This window comes from Pelobates fuscus, chromosome 1 (genome assembly GCF_036172605.1).
Source record: "Pelobates fuscus isolate aPelFus1 chromosome 1, aPelFus1.pri, whole genome shotgun sequence".
NCBI lineage: Eukaryota > Metazoa > Chordata > Amphibia > Anura > Pelobatidae > Pelobates > Pelobates fuscus.
In genome coordinates, this window is record NC_086317.1 from 444,737,871 (window position 1) to 444,757,252 (window position 19,382).

At 43.5% G+C, this 19,382-nt stretch overlaps 1 protein-coding gene across 2 annotated transcripts; it reads right to left on the reverse strand.

The window, feature by feature from the left end:
• Nucleotides 1–15,973: 15,973 nt before the first annotated feature.
• C1H11orf87 (chromosome 1 C11orf87 homolog) lies at nt 15,974–17,975 on the reverse strand. 2 transcript variants are annotated; one of them, XM_063444908.1, is made up of 2 exons: nt 17,837–17,975; nt 15,974–17,022 (listed from the first exon to the last, which is right to left on the reverse strand). In XM_063444908.1, the coding sequence occupies exon 2, from the start codon at nt 16,979–16,981 to the stop codon at nt 16,424–16,426; it is 558 nt and encodes a 185-aa protein (XP_063300978.1). In that variant the 5' UTR covers nt 16,982–17,022; nt 17,837–17,975; the 3' UTR covers nt 15,974–16,423. The 2 variants fall into 2 exon arrangements, with proteins under 2 accessions (XP_063300978.1, XP_063300979.1); XM_063444909.1 differs by lacking the exon at nt 17,837–17,975 and adding an exon at nt 17,298–17,418.
• Between the last annotated feature and the right edge of the window lie 1,407 nt (nt 17,976–19,382).

A 19,382-nucleotide genomic window follows, 5' to 3' on the forward strand; every position in this document is an offset into this window, starting at 1 on the left:
CTTGCACCGGCCCTGAGCTAAGGGGCCTTCCAAAGACCCCACTAAGCTGCCCCTCAGTGTGCCTGTCTCCAAACACAGCCTCACTGAGCTGCCTGCAACTGCTCAGGGCAGCTCCGTGCGGCTTGTTCTGCAGGAAGTGACATCACCAGTCACAGTGCAGAGTGAGCTGTGCGGAGCTGCCCTGATTAGAGTTACAGACAGCATGTCAAGATCCTGTGCTGGAGCTGTGAAGGACTTTCCAGGAGAGGATGTCTGGACCACCAGAGAGGTAAGACTTGTAAGGGGGGCTTTAATTTTTTTTTTTTAAATCATTTTTTTTATTACAAATATGTTAATGATATTTCCCCCACTACTGCCCCTACCCCCTGCACCCTCTGCCACCACAACCCCCCTGCTCCCTCTGAAGCCCCTACCCCCCTACTCTCTCTGAAGCCCAACCCCCCTGCTCCCTCTGAAGCCCCTACCCCCCGCTCCCTCTGAAGCCCCTACCCCCCTGCTCTCTCTGAAGCCCAACCCCCCTGCTCCCTCTGAAGCCCCTACCCCCCCCTGCTCCCTCTGAAGCCCCTACCCCCCCCTGCTCCCTCTGAAGCCCCTACCCCCCTGCTCCCTCTGAAGCCCCTACCCCCCCTGCTCCCTCTGAAGCCCCTACCCCCCCTGCTCCCTCTGAAGCCCCTACCCCCCCTGCTCCCTCTGAAGCCCCTACCCCCCCTGCTCCATCTGAAGCCCATACCCACCCTGCTCCCTCTGAAGCCCCTACCCCCCTGCTCCCTCTGAAGCCCCTACCCCCCTGCTCCCTCTGAAGCCCCTACCCCCCCTGCTCCCTCTGAAGCCTCGACCCCCCCTGCTCCCTCTGAAGCCCCTACCCCCCTCTCCCTCTGAAGCCCTACTCCCCCTGCTCCATCTGAAGCCCTACCCCCCCTGCTCCCTCTGAAGCCCCTATCCCCCCTGCTCCCTCTGAAGCCCCTATCCCCCTGCTCCCTCTGAAGCCCCTATCCCCCCTGCTCCCTCTGAAGCCCCTATCCCCCCTGCTCCCTCTGAAGCCCCTATCTCCCCTGCTCCCTCTGAAGCCCCTATCCCCCCCGCTCCCTCTGAAGCCCCTATCCCCCCTGCTCCCTCTGCAGCCCATATCCCCCCTGCTTCCTCTGCAGCCCCTATCCCCCCCTGCTCCCTCTGCAGCCCCTATCCCCCCTGCTCCCTCTGCAGCCCCTATCCCCCCTGCTCCCTCTGCAGCCCCTATCCCCCCTGCTCCCTCTGCAGCCCCTGCTCCCTCTGCAGCCCCTATCCCCCCTGCTCCCTCTGCAGCCCCTATCCCCACTGCTCCCTCTGCAGCCCCTATCCCCACTGCTCCCTCTGCAGCCCCTACCCCCACTGTAACTCCTTCCTTTACACTTACAACTCCTATCATGCCAAGACACTTTAAACTTACAAATCCTATCATCCATACCCCCAGCTCCCTCTGCACACCCTACCCCACTGCACCTTCTGCTGCCCCTACCCCATGCTCCCTTTGCAGCCCCTACCCCCTGCTCCCTTTGCAGCCCCTACCCCCTGCTCCCTCTGCAGCCCCTGCTTCCTCTGTAACTCCTTCCTTTACACTTACAACTCCTATCATGCTAAGGCACTTTACACTTACAACTCCTATCATCCCTACTCCCTCTGCAGCCCCTACCCCACTAAACCTTCTGCAGCCCCTAACCCATGCTCCCTCTGCAGCCCCTACACCCCACTCCCTCTGCAGTCCTTACACCACCCCCCCCCCTCCCTCTGTAGCCCCTACCCACTGCAGAGATCCTACCCCACTGCTACCCCTGCACCTTCGGCTGCCTCTCACCCTCTGCTGCCCCTCACCCCCAGGCACCCACTACAACTCCTATATCCTACGCATCCACTACAGCCTCTATACCCTATGCACCAACTGCAGCCCCTACACTCCCTGCACTTACTACAGCTTATTTTTCCCGTTGCAATCACAACAGCACCTATTACCCTACCCCCTGCTCCCTCTGCATCCCCTACCCCCCTGCTCCCTCTGCAGCTCCTACCCCTCCCCTCTCTGCAGCTCCTACCCCCCCTCTCTGCAGCACCTACCCCCCTGCTCCCTCTGCAGCACCTACCCCCCTGCTCCCTCTGCAGCACCTACCCCCCTGCTCCCTCTGCAGCACCTACCCCCTGCTCCCTCTGCAGCACCTACCCCCTGCAGAGATCCTACCCTCTGCTACCCCTGCACCCTCTGCTGCCCCTGCACCCTCTGCTGCCCCTCACCCCCTGCATTCACTTTAGCCCCTACCCCCAGGCACCCACTACAACTCCTATATCCTATGCACCAACTGCAGCCCCTACACTCCCTGCCCTTACTACAGCTTATATTTCCCTTTGCAATCTCAACAGCACCCTTTACCCTATGCACCCACTACAGCCTCTCTTCCCCCCGTGCCATCTGCAGTCCCTTCCCCCTGTACCCTCTGCAGCCTCTTCCTCCCAGCACCCTCTGCAGTCCCTACCCCTTTGCACGCACAACCATAAAGGAACGCTATAGTTACCAGAACAACTACAGCTTAATGTAGTTATTCTGGTGAGTATAGTCTGCCCCTGCAGGGTTTTTGCTGTAAAGGCTGCCTTTTCAGTGAAAAAGCAATGTTACCTTGCTGCCTAGGAACATCTAGGTCAGGGCTGTCCAACCTGCGGCCCCCCAAATGTTGCTGAACTACAACTCCCACGATTCCCTGTCTGTCTTTTTAATGGAAAGAATCATGGTAGTTGTAGTTCAGCAACATCTGGGGGGCCGCAGGTTGGACAGCCCTGATCTAGGTGCTTCCTGTCAGTGTTGCAAAATGTGCAGCACTGACATTCCGCATCTCCATGCTCCGTCTGGAGACGCTGAACACTTGTCATAGAGAAGCACTGATTCAATGCATCTCTATGAGGAGATGGTGATTGGCACAGCGTAGTGTTTTGCCGCACATGCACAATAGCTTTCCAGTGCTTTCCTATGGTAGAGCATTGGGCTGGCTGAGATCATCTAAAATTGTTGAACTGTGCCAAGGAGTTTGGTCGGTGATGGGGAAAAAAGGTGAGTAAATCCCGTTTTTAAGGGGGGCCAGAAACCGATAGCGTCAGGAATACACTTTTGTATTCCTGACACTATAGTGTTCCGTTAAAGGGACACTATAGTCACCCAGACCACTTCAGCTCAATGAAGTGGTCTGGGTGCCAGGTCCCCCAGGTTTTAACCCTTCAGATGTAAACATAGCGTTTCTGCGGCGCTGCATGCGAAAATCACATTCATCATGCAGAACGTCAATACGAAAGCTTTGAGAAATTCTTTTCTATGGACTGTTTGAATGCACGCACGTTTCTTGCCGCGCATGCGCATTCCGCTGCACTTGGAAGCTGACGTCGGCGGGGGAGGGTAGGTCACCAGCACCGAGGGAGCCCAGCGCTGGATAGAAGTGAGTGGCTGAAGGAGTTTTAACCCCTTCAGCCCAGCGGGAAGGGGACCCTGAGGGTGGGGTGGACCTAAGGGTTATATAGTGTTAGGAAAACAAGTTTGTTTTCCTGACATTATAGTGATCCTTTAAGGTAGGTTGTAACATTTAACACTTGATGATCTGTAATTTAAGACGCAACATTTGGACCTCATACAAACACATTGCCAACATTCAGAAATACCCCTTTATACAAACTGCCATGCTACACAAACACATAAAAAAAAAACCTACCCTATTTATAAAACTCAAAACATGTATTCAAATATACTATGAATTCACATATCCTGACACTACACACAAAGACATACATATATTCACTCACACTAGCGCTTAGTTAATATACACAACATACATTCACTTTACACGTACATATAATCAAATACACGGTACACCTACACCAGCATATATATCGGTCTGCTTGGGGCCCAGTTGCTAATTTTGCCCGGGGGCCCAGGCCACTGTCAGTCCGTCCCTGGGTGTCACAATAGCTTGCATTTAACAAAAAAAAAAAACTTTTTAGACAGTAATATAATAGCAGTCAGTTTCCTTCACTAGTGTGCGTTTCAGGGCCTGCCCAGTGCCACCACTCACTCATATCTGGTGTCCCAATAGCTTGCATTTAAAAAAAAACTAAACTTTGTGGACTGTAATATAATAGCAGTCAGTTTCCTTCACGAGTGTGCATTTCAGGGCCTGCCCAGTGCCACCACTCACTCATATCTGGTGTCCCAATAGCTTGCATTTAAAAAAAACTAATCTTTTTGGACTGTTATATAATAGCAGTCAGTTTCCTTCACGAGGGTGCGTTTCAGGGCCTGCCAGGGCACAGTGTCACACCAGTGCCACTTATATCTGTTGTCACAGTAGCTTGCACGCATAGTACCACTAATCGGAAAAAAAATGACAGGCAGAGGCAGGCCACCCCGCAGGGGCCGTCGTGGTCTTGGTGCTGTGATTCCCTTTGGCCCTAGAATAATGCCCAGTGTTCAGAGGCCACGTACCCTGAACTTGAAAAGTTCTGAGGACATAGTTGACTGGCTAACACAGGACACCCAATCTTCTACAGCTTCCGCTCGGAACCTTGACGCACCATCCTCCTCCAGCTTAGCTTCGGGCACCTCTCAAGTTACCACTCGCCCGCCTGCCGCCACCACCAACACTAGTACCACAGCCACTTCACTTGATCTGTCAGAGGAGTTATTTACACATCAGTTGGAAGAAATGAGTGATGTGCAACCATTATTGCCAGAGGATGTAGATAACAGGGATATGTCTCAGTCAGGCAGCATTACACACGTACGGTGTGATGATGATGATGTTGTACCCGCTGCTGCTTCCTTTGCTGAGTTGTCAGATACAAGTGAAGCGGTTGATGATTACGATGCGTCCGTGGATGTCACGTGGGTGCCCACTAGAACAGAAGAAGAAGAGGGGGAAAGTTCAGATGGGGAGACAGAGAGGAGGAGGAGGAGACGAGTTGGAAGCAGGGGGAGGTTGTCGCAAGGAGCTAGTGGCACAGTCAGACAGCATGCATCGGCACCCGGGGTCAGCCAGACAGCACGCCAATCAACGCATGCTGTTGCACCACCAGAATGCCGTCATTGCAGAGCACATTGCAGTCTTTCATTTTTTTTTGTGTGTCTGCCTCTGACTGATACCGGAGAAACTGACGGAAGCCAAGCACAGAGAAGTGGACACAGGTTTCTTCAGGAAGGAAGAGATTCTTTATTCGATTCACTGACCGGGGCTCAGATGGACTAGCGTCACCACAACAAACAGTCTGAGCCCAGAACTGACTGTGTAAATGCATGATATAGACATATACCTCCTCCTGTAGTTAACTCTACCCACATATACTCTTTACCCAATCAGCTGAACAAAGCCTAACTTCCCTTACCTGTTAGACCACATGGCTCACCTAGAACAATGGAGGAGGGGAAGTGTTTTCAGTTCCTGCATTCCTGCACTTGCTCAGTACACTGTTGATTGTATCTTAGCTACGTGTAACTGACTAACTGATACACCAACATACGCATATGCCACGTGGAAATCTCGGCCTACTAAATTTAATTTCTACCGAGCTTCCACCACATGACAACAGCGATGCAATTTGCAACCTGTGCCAAAAGAAACTGAGTCGTGGGAAGTCCAACACCCACCTAGATACAACTGCTTTGCGAAGGCACATGATCGCACATCACAAACGCCTATGGGATCAACACATGAGTACAAACAGCACACAAACTCAAAGCCGCCATCCTCCTCCTGGTCCAGCATCTTCAGCCAAGTTAACCACTGCTGTCCTCCTTGCCCCCTCTCAACCATCCGCCCCTCTGTCTCTCGCCTTGAGCAGTTCCTGCTCATCTGCCCACAGTCAGGTGTCTGTCAAGGACATGTTTGAGCGTAAGAAGCCAATGTCACAAAGTCACCCCCTTGCCCAGCGTCTGACAGCTGGCTTGACTGAACTCTTAGCCTGCCAGCTTTTACCATACAAGCTGGTGGAGTCTGAGGCGTTCAAAAAATTTGTAGCTATTGGGACACCGCAGTGGAAGGTACCCGCCCGAAATTTCTTTGAACAAAAGGCAATCCCCAACCTGTACTCGATTGTGCAAAAGGAAGTAATGGCATGTCTGGCACACAGTGTTGGGGCAAGGGTCCATCTGACCACTGATTCCTGATCTGCAAAGCATGGTCAGGGCAGGTATATCACCTACACTGCGCATTGGGTAAACCTGCTGACGGCTGCCAAGCATGGAATGCGTGGCTCTGCAGACGAGTTGGTGACACAGCCACGACTTGCAGGCAGGCCTGCTGCCACCTCCTCTACTCCTCCTACTCCATCCTCTTCCATAACCTCCTCGGCTGAGTCATCTTCTGCTGCTGTGTCTTGCTCCACATCAACGGCACCCCCCCAGCTCCCCAGGTACTGTTCCACATCCGGATACGGCAGTGTCACGCCGTCTTGGGGTTGACTTGCCTGAAAGCAGAGAGACACATCGGACCAGAACTCCTGTCCGCCCTGAACACACAGGTGGATCAGTGGCTGACTCCGCACCAACTGGAGATCGGCAAAGTGGTTTGTGACGAAGAAAGCGGAAGAAATTTGTTGGCGGCATTGCATTTGGGAAAGTAGACACATGCCGTGCATGGCACATGTGTGTAATCTGATCGTAGAACTCTTTGTGCATAAGTACCCAGGCTTACAGGACGTACTTAAGCAGGCCAGGAAGGTGTGTGGCCATTTCAAGCGTTCCTACACGGCTATGGCGCACTTTTCCGATATCTAGCAGCGAAACAATGAAACAACATGCCAGTGAGTCGCTTGATTTGCGACAGCCCGACAAGTTGGAATTCAACACTCCTAATGTTCGACCGCCTGCTTCAACAAGGAAAAGCAGGTAACAAGTATTTGTATGACCGGGGTGCTAGGACAGCCTTTGCGGAGCTGGGAATTTTTTTGACACGTTACTGGACGCTCATGCGCAATGCCTGTAGGCTCATGCGTCCTTTTGAGGAGCTGACAAACCTAGTCAGTCGCACCGAAGGCACCATCAGCGACATCATACCATTTGTTTTCTTCCTGGAGGTTGCCCTGCGAAGAGTGCTAGCAGACTACCTCGCCTTAACTGCAGATATCGACACTCTGAGAAGCAATGAATCCCTTGACTACTGGGTGTGCAGGCTTGACCTGTGGCCTGAGCTATCCCAATTTGCGATAGAATTTCTGGCCTGCCCCGCTTCAAGTGTCCTGTCAGAAAGGACCTTCAGTGCAGCAGGAAGTATTGTCACTGAGAAGAGAAGTCGCCTAGGTCAAAAAAGTCTAGATTACCTCACCTTTATTAAGATGAATGAGGGATGGATCCCGAAGGGACTGACAGTGGGCGATATATTCGACTAAAAAAGGCCTGATGAGGGTGACTACTTAACACACCACTCCTATCTGGTGGCACATTAGATTGCACGCACATTGCCCCAAATTTGAAGTAGGAGGACCGACCAAGCATATTTTTCCATCTCCCGCTTCCTAAAATCGATGCCTTATATACACGTCCCCTGATAGGGGACGTAACAGGGATTAAATTGATAGGAATAGTACTACTTAACACACCACTCCTATCTGGTGGCACATTAGATTGCACGCGCAGTGCCCCAAATTTGAAGTAGGAGGACCGACCAAGCATCTTTTTCCATCTCCCGCTTCCTAAAATCGATGCCTTATATACACGTCCCCTGATAGGGGACGTAACAGAGATTAAACTGATAAGAATAGTACTACTTAACACACTACTCCTATCTGGTGGCACATTAGATTGCACGCGCAGTGCCCCAAATTTGAAGTAGGAGGACCAACCAAGCATCTTTTTCCATCTCCCGCTTCCTGGGTGGAGGAAGAGAGACCTTCCATGACATCAGTGAGGACAAGGAACTGGACATGGCTAGCTTGGTATCCAACCTTGTGCAAATGGGGAGTTTGTGGTTGTACAAATGTACTGTTTGCGGTTGTTTGCGGTGCGTTAAACGGGGAGTTTGGTCTTTCACTGTGAAGCGGGCGTAACCCTTACACTACCTGATCGATACAACATTATACCTGATGTTTTAAAGCACGTTATTCCAAACAATTTAGGAATGTTAGGTGATTTATGCCCTTTATGGATTAAAACCAGACTCTGCATCAACTATGTAATTTTCCATGGAAGTTTTGCCATGGATCCCCCTCCGGCATGCCACAGTCCAGGTGTTCGTCCCCTTGAAACAACTTTTCCATCACTATTGTAGCCAGAAAGAGTCCCTGTGGGTTTTAATATTCGCCTGCCCAGTGAAGTTTATGGCGGTTCGCCCGGTTTGCCCGTTCGCGAACATTTGCGTAAGTTCGCGTTCGCCATTCGCGAACCGAAAATGTTATGTTCGCAACATCACTAATTGTAATATTGCTCAGAATAAAATAGAGCTCTTCATAGGATATGCATTTAGATACACAGTTTAAGTAGCTATGATCAAGGTAATTCAAAAAGAAAATAAAGTATTTATTAACGTGATAATTTAGCATCCTGTTTTTCTATATTTGCCACAAAATAATAGTTTAGAATAAAAGGAATGGCTCTTCCTTAGGTGAAAACACCCATTTAATAATATAATGTTTCCAATGCAACCTTTTACTTAACTTTAAAAGAGAAATGAATGGCATTGGAGCACAACATGATTTATTTAAAAAATTAAAATTGGAAATAAATTGTGTATAAGGTCAAAAACTAATGCAGTGACATGTGAAAATGTACAGGTTTTATAAGTAATAAAACTAATGTTAAAGTATTTAGTCAAGAAGGGTACAATACAGTTTTTGACAGTTTTTAAATACTTGGTCCCCAAAACAGCAAAATGTACTAAGCCAGTGTCAATTTTCACTAATTTTGGCTTAACATATTAAATTCCCTGGCTATTCCAAGCAATGTACAGTTTGGAAAGTATCAAAACATGTATTTTTCCAGAAAAATAAAACAATGATCACAAAAGACAGACGTGTCTTTATATAATATGATCATAAAAGATCTGACTTGTATGTCAAATTCCACAAGTAGCCACAACTCTTCCAAATAATCTGTGTTAAATTGGCAAGCTGATTTCATTACTAAGTTGTAAGTCACGTTATTTATTGAAAGCTGTTAAAAGTTCATGAGATTTATGAAGACCAAAGGAACAGTGAAGATTGCTAGATTAGTGATTTGCTATTTAATTGTAATGTTACAGTGAGAACTCTAGAAACATATAAAAAAAACATATATTGTTTGGCAAAGTAAAACATATACACTCCTGTTAGTATCTTCTATTTGCTACTGTCCTTAATTCAGCCACTCTTGCCTTTGATGTGCCATTAGACAACCTGGAAAGAGAGGATAGCACTGTATCTGGCTCCCCAGCTGATCTCTCAGAAAAAAATATTCTTAAGTAGCCTCTTAAAAGGATGCAAATGCCCAGTCATCCTCTAACTACAGTGCCAAGGTTAACAAAAACACTTCAATGTAAACGTAACACAACACCCTGGTATACTGCCAAATCGGCATTCAGCAACGTTATCATCAATAGTGCCATTACATAGTACCCAGAAAATAGTAAAAAAGTGCTTTCCTGCTCCTATAAACCTTTAATATAATGGACCTCTCCCTAAAATCGGCCTAATTAATAAATGAGCTACAAGTTAAATATGTTATATCTTGAGTGAATGCCCTGCAGGGATCCCATGTATCTTTAGCTTTTGCATGCATGTTGCAATAAAAAAAAACACTTCCAATCTCCAAACAGTTTCAAATAAGTAAAATATTCTTACCAATGAAATAGATACCCTTTGAAAAAAAAAAGAAAAACAATTAACAACCATAGCTTTACATTTATATAAAAGCACAATAAGCCCACCCTCACAGCAGAAAGTTGTGTGAAAACATCTTCAGCTTTATAGATGAGGGGTCAATGTGATTGGTTAGGCTGGTCAAGTGCATTGTATCTGAAGATAGGATCAGAACGATGGAGTCTAGGCTCCACCACCACCACCACCACCATGCCACTCTTCTTTAATAAGCGAGATGGTGGCCTTTACATTTTCCAAACCCAGCTGTACAATGTTTAAACATAGGGTGTCTTGGGTGCTGCCACTATTTTAATATAAATATTCACTCACTTAACACTTGCCTTGGTGATAGGTAAGAACATGGGGAGCCCTCCTGTCTACTAGAAGGTACAGGAGACCCCAATGGCTTTGAATTTTATCAAAAATCCTAACTCATAGTACATCACGTTTCAAATTGTAGGTAGTCCAGCCTTTCTATAGTATAAGTCCTTCCACATTCTGCTAGTCACTGTATTCCACTTTGGATAGTGTAAATACTACAGCTTTTTGTGAATAGTACCTGTGGCTATGAGGTTTGAACAAATTCTAGAGTTAAATCCCTGTGCTATTTTACAAAATAGCATAATTTTACCCAATGGTTGTCTGACTGAATTGGAAATACCTTTTGCATATTGTAATATGTTAAATTAGTATGAAATACAAAGAAATGATATATAATTTCATTCACTGGAAAGCCATGTTTGTTTGTGCGCCAACTGGCACGGAGAACCTCTAACGCATAAATGGATACATTATTATCATTGTTATTATTATTATTATTATTATTATTATTGTTATTATTATTATGTATACTCTTACCTACTTAAGTAATACATAGAATATGAACATATAGATAAGGAACAATCTCAAGCTAGTGATATGGTCTATATTTAGCACACTGTAAGTTCAATTCTGCCTTTTAAATAAAAGAAAAGAATGCATCAATATTATATCAAAGCAAGAGTATCATGAGGAAAACAATTACATTTTTCAAATACGTTGAGATCATTTTCATCATTTATGCCAGAGAGCTAGGACTGTCTCTGTGATCAGTTACCCATACATTGTGGCTGTTCCTGTTGCTCTTTAGCTTTTTTTTGATCAATAATGATAATCCACATGTCATTCCGCTATTTATCTCTTAGTTTATATTCACATTGCTTCTGCTGTGCACAGAGGACATGACGTGATCGAAATATTGTTTTCTTTGTGTTATGCAACATATACTGTGCTTAATTTCAATGTGAGTTTTCTCTTTTAACAGCAAACTCTTGTGAAAATAAACCTTTGATGTGTTCTAGAGGATATTGATTTAACCCCTTAAGGACAGATGACGGATATATTCCGTCATGATTCCCTTTTATTCCAGAAGTTGTGTCCTTAAGGGGTTAAGCAACTTTGTAAAGTGGTCAGTGGTCATAAAAAAATAAATCTTTAGTTCACAAGATACTTTTATTGGTTAATAGTCCACTCTCAATCAGTCTTTCCTTCTTTCCTTAGTCTTCTGCAGGCAGTAGTCGACCTGTGTAAATGTTTGAAACATTGGCAGCAGCCTGATATGGACTGGGTCAAAGAGGGGCTCAAGTCTCTCATCACAAAAAAAGATTATCTGGATAGGGTGGAGGAGTACAAAAAAACAAACCCTTTTTAAAATGAATGGTTTGCCCATTACCTGTTTTCAAAGCAAGATATATTAATATAATCAAGACAATATAAAAAGATAACATTTGTGTGTTCCTCTTTACATTGCACCTTTTTCTGATCCATTTAACTAAAACCAAAACTAATACTTGCAGAAACGGTGCTCTCAGAGGAACAAGGAAGAAATGATGAAGTGGGGAAGGAGAATAACGACATAAAATAAAATTTATATAATTAGATTAAAATGATGAACGATGGAAATATAGATACATCACCCCTACGCTACCTAAACATACTTCACTACACTACATATTAAAGGGACACTCTCACTTTAAACTCACTGCTCAACTACAGAAAATAAATAAAAATCATTGTTTAATATGTATACCCCAATAAACATAAATACATTTAATTATGCATTTTTTTTTCATTGAGGGTGTATCTGACAACAGCTTGCAAAAACTGCTGTTCTCTTGTCTGAAGGATTTGCAAGTCTTCTCCTTCTAACCCCACCCAGACTTTCTGTGGTTGTCCAATCAAAGACTTCCCAGTATAGCTCAATGGGAAGTCTTTGCAAGACAGGTGCTCTTAGCAATTGTTGCCTCTTTAATTTAGCTCCACTGAGCTAAACAAACCAGGAAGTAACATATATACTGTTATCCGACTGATAGCCAGGGGGTGTAACAAGGTTAATTAATATGTGTCAATTTCTATAGAAATCTACACTTTTTGTAAAATGAAGAATGAGGACACACAGTTCATACACAAGGCACTTCAACAAGCTAAAATGTTTTAGGGGTCTGGTCTATTACTTTAATCCCTACATTGTCCTAACACAACACTGTCATTGAGTATTAACCCCTATAAAATCTTAATTATTTTATTAACTGAACATAAAATATCATGTCATTTAAAAGATACATATCTATGAAGCTTAGATTATGGGAAAATAATGCTGTTGAAGGGTTCTGGAGACATTTTTATGTCACTTGTTCTTCAGACTCATGGTTTTTTTTGATGTCTCCAAAACCGCCTGCTGGCATCCTTTTTCCATAATATGCTTTAGCTTTAAGTATAATATATGTATTTGTGTATATATGTGCGTGTGTGGCTGCCATTTCTATTATCAAGAAAAGTAAGGGTCCATCTAAACCACCATGGATGTGAGACCCCTCATAAAGCCTAGATTTTGGGTGATACTGTGCGAGATTGATTAGATAGATAGCTAGATACGTTAGATAGATGAATACATTAATAACACATTATAGTGAGATTTGCCAGGTTCCAAATTACATCACCTGTGGCACATGTCAGATGAACTGATCCATTCACGTCACCACATAATGACCTAATGGGAGTTATTAAACTAGTTCAATTCTGGGTCGAAGTTCCATCATGGAGCAATTAGTGGGGACATTTTATTGGTTTCCATGGTGATTGCTTCATTTTTAGAACTTTGCCCCAGGAATGCTTTTGGCAAAAAACCCTTTGAATGACTAAAGCCATGGCAGTTTTTAAATGCCTATTCAAATAGATTGTTAAATAGGTTATAAGCTTATTTCTTATTTAAGTCCATGGGAATACCAAAGGTTGTTTGTTTGTTTTTTAAATCAATTCAAGCATACAACATCCTATCAATGACAATGAATTAGTCATTATGCAGAGTAGCACTTGTAAATACTGGTTGTTAAGAATCCTTTCGTTTCACACAAGAAATACAACAAAATTGCATCTAATTGTCTTGGATGCCAACTGGGCTTTGTACATATTAATAACTAAATTAAACAAACCTGCCCTAGGGCCACATGGAACTAGCAAACAATAGAACTGGGCCTCTGTAATATACTCACATTAATTTTCTTAAACTGACACCCATCACGTTTTGAAACCAATTGTACAAATAAAAGAAAGTACAAATCAGGTACACTTTATTTGTTTTATATTATAACATAAATGTAGAAAACAATCTAAAAAACATAGGATTGAATGATGTATTTGTGTTTATATATCTATGTGCCTGCAAATATTCTATACATATATAACAAATATATATATATAAATGTATATGTAATATATGTGTACATAATTGCACGTTCATGGATCTACACTTTACTACTGACTAATTATTTTAAAGAACCAGATTGATTACAGACTGCTTTACATACAAGTCATGTGATATTTGTGTCTTTTTGTAATATCTCATAAGCTGATAGAGTCATTGAAGACAAGGAGTGATATATCTACTTTCTTACATCCTTTGTCATATCTTACATTATTACCAGCCTACCAGCTTGTTCTGTAATGTAACATGTGTTTCTCCACTTACACAACATCAGAGCATTTAATGTGTAGCTTTTCTCTAGAATCTATAGCATTGAAACCTCTTTCATTTTTAAAAGAGGTGAGTTCGACAAATTCAAAAGCGTGCAAATACAAAGACTCCAAAAAAATTGCCATGCAGTAAGAAAGGCAGTATTGAAGGTAACATTACAGCCGCACACAGAACCCCTCTCTGATTTAGACGTGACGAAACTTGGAATCAGCCGTTCCATAAGACTGTGAGTTTAGGTACAATTGGAGACAATCGACCACAGCAATCAATTAGTATGGATTTAACCCAAAGCCTTAGGAGATTTGTTACTGAGGTACTGTTTTTGGCTTGTAATTTACGAGTATCATCCTCTTCTCATTTTCTAGTACCCATCCCCATCTGACAATCCACAGCTGATCAAATCTGAAGTCAATGAAATACGACCATTGATTAACCAATATAACAGTTTAAGCAGTAATTACGTCAGACACTATTGTATAGAGAGAGAGAGAGATATACACACATTGGTATCGTGTGGTCTTCATTTAGCTACTTGCAAAAAATTTCCAGTGAAAATTAAATATGAGAAAATGCATTTTGCAATCTAAGTTGACTACATTGTGCATAAAGGAAATTTTGACGAATTTGTTTTTTAGTATTTTTAATAGTGTGTTTCCTTGCAGTTGTCTACTAGTCATTACCCTAAGGCAGGGATAAGCAACCTTCGCCACTCCAGATGTTGTGGACTACATCCTCCATAATGCTCTTGCACACATAATGCTGGCAAAGCATCATGGGACATGTAGTCCAAAACATCTGCAGTGGCGAATGTTGCCTATGCCTGCCCTAATGGATGGTTCATATGTTACAGTCCATTGAACTCACACAGCTGGCTAAGCATCTGGGAGCTTAGTATTGCTTAATCACATCATCGACACACCACATTCGCTTGTTGATCATTTCCATGCATTCACATCCTCACTGTGAAACTAAACCAGTCCAATGTAGTCATTGCATTAAGTCTAAGCTGAGCAAGGCAAATCTTGATCAAAGTTCTAAATTTAGAACATCCAGCACAACATTGCAGTAGGCGTATCTGTAGATAGTTGGCAAACCACAGCACTTCAACCTTAACATTTCTTTAGGCTTGTCTCAACATATATGGATGCTAACCCTAAGATTTCTAGTGAAAGCAAAATAAAATTTTCTTTGTTTCAAAATCTATGGATATCAGACATAAGCATTGTCTGTTAATTTCCAAACGACTCTTAAAAAAAAAAAAAAATATATATATATATATATATATATATAGATGTATTGTCAAGAACTGATTAAGATATAAAATTTATTCTTGTAACAATAGAAGCTAGGTCATGCTACTGGATTTAATTTCCTGCGAGATCTCTCACGTCAGTAGGCATGAAACAATAAACATACATTAAAGAGTGCATAGTACACAGCTATGTTTTGCTTCATCATCAATATATAAGTAAAATAAGGGCACAGGTTTTTTGTTTTTTTGTTTTTTAGTTTAAACAGAAGAACAACAAAATATAATTTAGGATTGGTAACTGCACTTCAGAACTGCACATCATCCAAAAATTGTTTACAAAAAGACTGTATCTGCATGTATAGGTACAGTTTATATAATAAGTTATGCAAAGAAAAACAGAAAGTAAACTTATAATGTAAGATTATACCTTAGCAGTGTTATTCAATATTGTCCTCTGGACCCAAGCCAGAATTCTAAAACATCCCTGCTTTTTGTCAGGTGATTTAATCAGTGGTCCTGTCACTTTGATTGAAGCACCTATACAGTGGAAGGAACAACCTTAAATCCAGACTTCTTAATGGGTTCTAAGGACAAGGTTTGAAAAACACTGTTAACACACCGTGTGGATAAATTTCAGCACCATCACATATGAACAGCTCCCTTCACCAATCATACAGTATTGCAGAAGTAAGCAAGGTGCATCGCTTGATTAACTGTTAAAGCCCCACAAGGCAAAAAAAGATGTTTCTATTAAAAAAGATTACCAAGCATTCTGAAACGAAATTAAAAGATGGCATATGCTGTTTGTTCTTTTTCCCCAAAAAAAAGGGTTGTCATTTTTTTTGTTTTGTTTTGTTTTTTAACAGAAAGAAATCCTCTCCATATTACAGTTCCGTATTTTTAGCACACAAGATCCAGCCATCTCTCTTCCAGTACATTGTGTTATGTTGTGCAATATTTGTCATTTTGGCAAGCTCATGTTTGTTAAATCCCTTATAATTGGTATATAGGTAAAGGAGATGATGCGGCTATCCTGTACGCTTTGTATATACAGCAAGGGTGAGTGTCCTCAGGCAAATTACAATATATTTGGTAGCATTTGTGCAGACTTGTCTCCAGAAAAAAAAAAAAGCATTACAAGGAATCCTTTTTTTTTTATTATTTGTTATCTCACACACTTAATGGTAGCAACGCAATATGGTTTTGTAATCATGCGCTTGACTCTTGTAAATATATTTTGCTCTTGTTAATTGAATTGAATTTATTTCTTTTTTCTCAGAGACAGTGTCACCAAATATGTACAAGAACATAGCCTTCTCTGTCATTTTGGATCATGACAACACTACAGACTGCAGCAGGTCCTCACTGGTTTTGTTCAAAACAGAAGGTTCTATTTGAGAATGCTCAATAATCCTGGAATCCAGGTTTAGGCTGGTGGATTCCTTCCTCTGAATGATTGGAGAAGGTGAAGAGCTACTGTCCTGGGGGGCACTTGGTTGTCTATTCTCCTTTCCATAGAAATGACTCCTCTCTGCCTTAGGACTGCAGTGGTCCCTCTCATACTCCTCCTGAGCCTTCTCAATCTTACGCTTTTTCATCTTGCTCTTGTGCATGTGAAAGGTGCTAAGTGATAGGACAACCAGGCAGAAAATGACCGTGGCCAGAACAATTAAGACCAAGGTTGAGGAGAAGGACTGGAACAGAGGTTCCACTTCTGTCACACAGTTGGTGGTGCTATTGGATGGAGATGTCCTGTTCAAGAGGCAAGGTGACATAGACAGCCTGAGCTGTTTGGAGAACCTTGGACTCATGGAGAAAGGTTGTTGATACCAAAAAGGAGAAGCACCTGTATGTTTTTCCACTGGAACTGAGATTAGATAATATCTCATAAAATCACAGAAGTTGAAGTTGGCTGGAAAAAGGCAACAACCTGTGAATAAAGTCAGAGGGGAAAACTGTTTAAATTATATAAATAGGCAATGAGTAACAAAAGACATCTTCTTCAAAGGATGGTTTGTCGACAAGTCCATTCAGCAGACCCTGGAAGTATGCCATAAATGATATGGATCCCATGTTAGAAAGCCCTGCTGTTAAAAAGGAATCTGGTACACAGTAGGTGAGGGAGAAAAAGATAAAAGAAAAAAAAAACTGTAGCTTGGGTAATCTTTAATTCAATTACTGAGCTCAGCAGAGGAAGAGACAGACTTGCAGATGCCAACTTGGAAGTAGAATTAAGACCATAACTGTCTGCCAGAGCCAGTTGCTCTATTCTATGTTCAGCCAGCCCAAGATCCACTAGAGAAACACAAGTAAATCACTGTAAACTGGTAACAGAAGAGGCACTGACTCCCAAAACAAATCAAGCCCATATCAAGGAAGGAGAGGGGGTGGGGGCATTTTTCACCCTATGAGTGCCAGGGGGGCAGTACTGCTTTACCACTCTGACACTTGAAGAGTTAATACCTACAGCTCATCAATCACCTTCTCCCAAAGTCAACAACACTGATTTTGATGAATGACTTACAGAGCCTCATCCCTCTATGTGCCCTTGAGAGTCACATCAGACAATGATGTAGGTACCCCTTGAAATGCACTACTTGCCTAGGTGACTGGCACAGCCTGGGTCTAAAGGGGCAGTAGGTGCTGGCAGTCCTTGGCACTGGGATGCTTATATTAATTAATTTTATTTTTAATTGTTTTTTGGTTTTTGTTGTTTTTTGCAGTGATGGAGCTCTGGCACTTACCTACTGAGGATGTCACTGATGCTGCGGTGAATGCTGCTGCTGCTGTACCGCTGGCTGGCTCCCGGCTGCAGACAAGGCATTGAATGAGGCTTGGGAGCTGCAGCCTATTGCCAGCCTGAGCTGCGCTGACGTCATTCTGCCCCTCTCCGCCTGGGCTCCAAGACCCCGGCGCCCGCAGCAAGCCCTGCACCCAGGACTGGGGGAGGAGAGGGGGGGAGGGAAGCCCTGTATGGGTAAGGGGAGAGCACCGCGGCTATCCGGATAGAGTGCAAGCTCTGCGGGTCCAGCCAGCCCTGACATGGGGGATACCTGCCAGAGAAGTGCTAGGGGGGGATAAGGGGGGTAGCCTTCTCAAACAAGGGACAGATTGCTGCACTAGCCTGCTGCAGCGCATTGCTGTGCACAGCTCGGCTAGAGCAAACCGACATAAACACATATTAAGGAAAAAGGAGCATGCTACTAAACAACGGTCTATGGGAATCCTCGCTCAACTGGGGCTCCCAAACTGCATGCACCAAGATTTTACATAAACTCCATCAATAGGGGTGTCAGACATCTCTGTGATAAAGCAGGATAGCCTTTAAATGGCTAGGAGGGGATAGCCTTTACATGGGGGGGGTGGGGGCTGTCTTTATATTGACGGGATAGCCTTTACATGGGGGGGGGGGGAGGGGTGCTGTCTTTATATTGAGGGGATAGCCTTTGCAATAGCGTATAGCTTTTATATTGAGGGGGTATCCTTTACATTGGGGGATAGTCTTTATATTGAGGGGGCATCCTTTACATTGGGGGGATAACCTTTATATTAAGGGGGTATCCGTTACATTGGGGGGTAGCCTTTATATTGGTGGGGTATCTTTTATATTGATGGAATACCCTTTATATTGAGGGGGATAGCCTTTATATTGAGGGGATAGTGTTTGTATTGAGGGGATAGTCTTTACATTTGGAGATATAGCCGTTGCATTGAGGGGATAGCTATTACATTAATGAAGGAGATAGCCTTTATATTGAGGGGGTTTCTAATCTATTGTTAGGAGGGCATACCATTTAAAATATTTGGAGGGGATAGCCTTTAAAATATGACAGCCTTTGTTAGGAGGAGATTGTTTTTACATTGTGAGTAGGGGATAGCCTTTAAAATATGAGGATGGGATAGCCTTCACATTCAAGTGATAACCTTTAGATGGCTAGGAGGTGATAGCCTTTACATCATTAGAAGGGAATAGCCTTGTACTGATCTCCATTATACTCCCATCTAGGCTGGGAAAGGGTTAATTTGGCAGTGTTTTTTAACATACTTTGTTATCAGCTTTCAGAATCTTGCCCTAAACAGTGGGTGGAAATGTAACATTGTAACCATTTGTAGATGCTGAATCCTGGAGACTGTTGGGTTTATCAGCAAGACTTCGAGTGTGGAGAATTGACAGATAATGCATTATTTTTAACCCTCAAGGCTAAAGCACAAGTGTCTGAATACTAATTAGTGTTGGAATTAGCAAATAACAACTTCAGCTGAATCCTATAAAGGACATACGTTAATTAA

Coding starts and splice junctions, on each gene's coding strand:
- C1H11orf87 (XM_063444908.1), bottom strand. CDS start 16,981: ATGAGATATTATCTAATCTCAGTTCCAGTGGAAAAACATACAGGTGCT.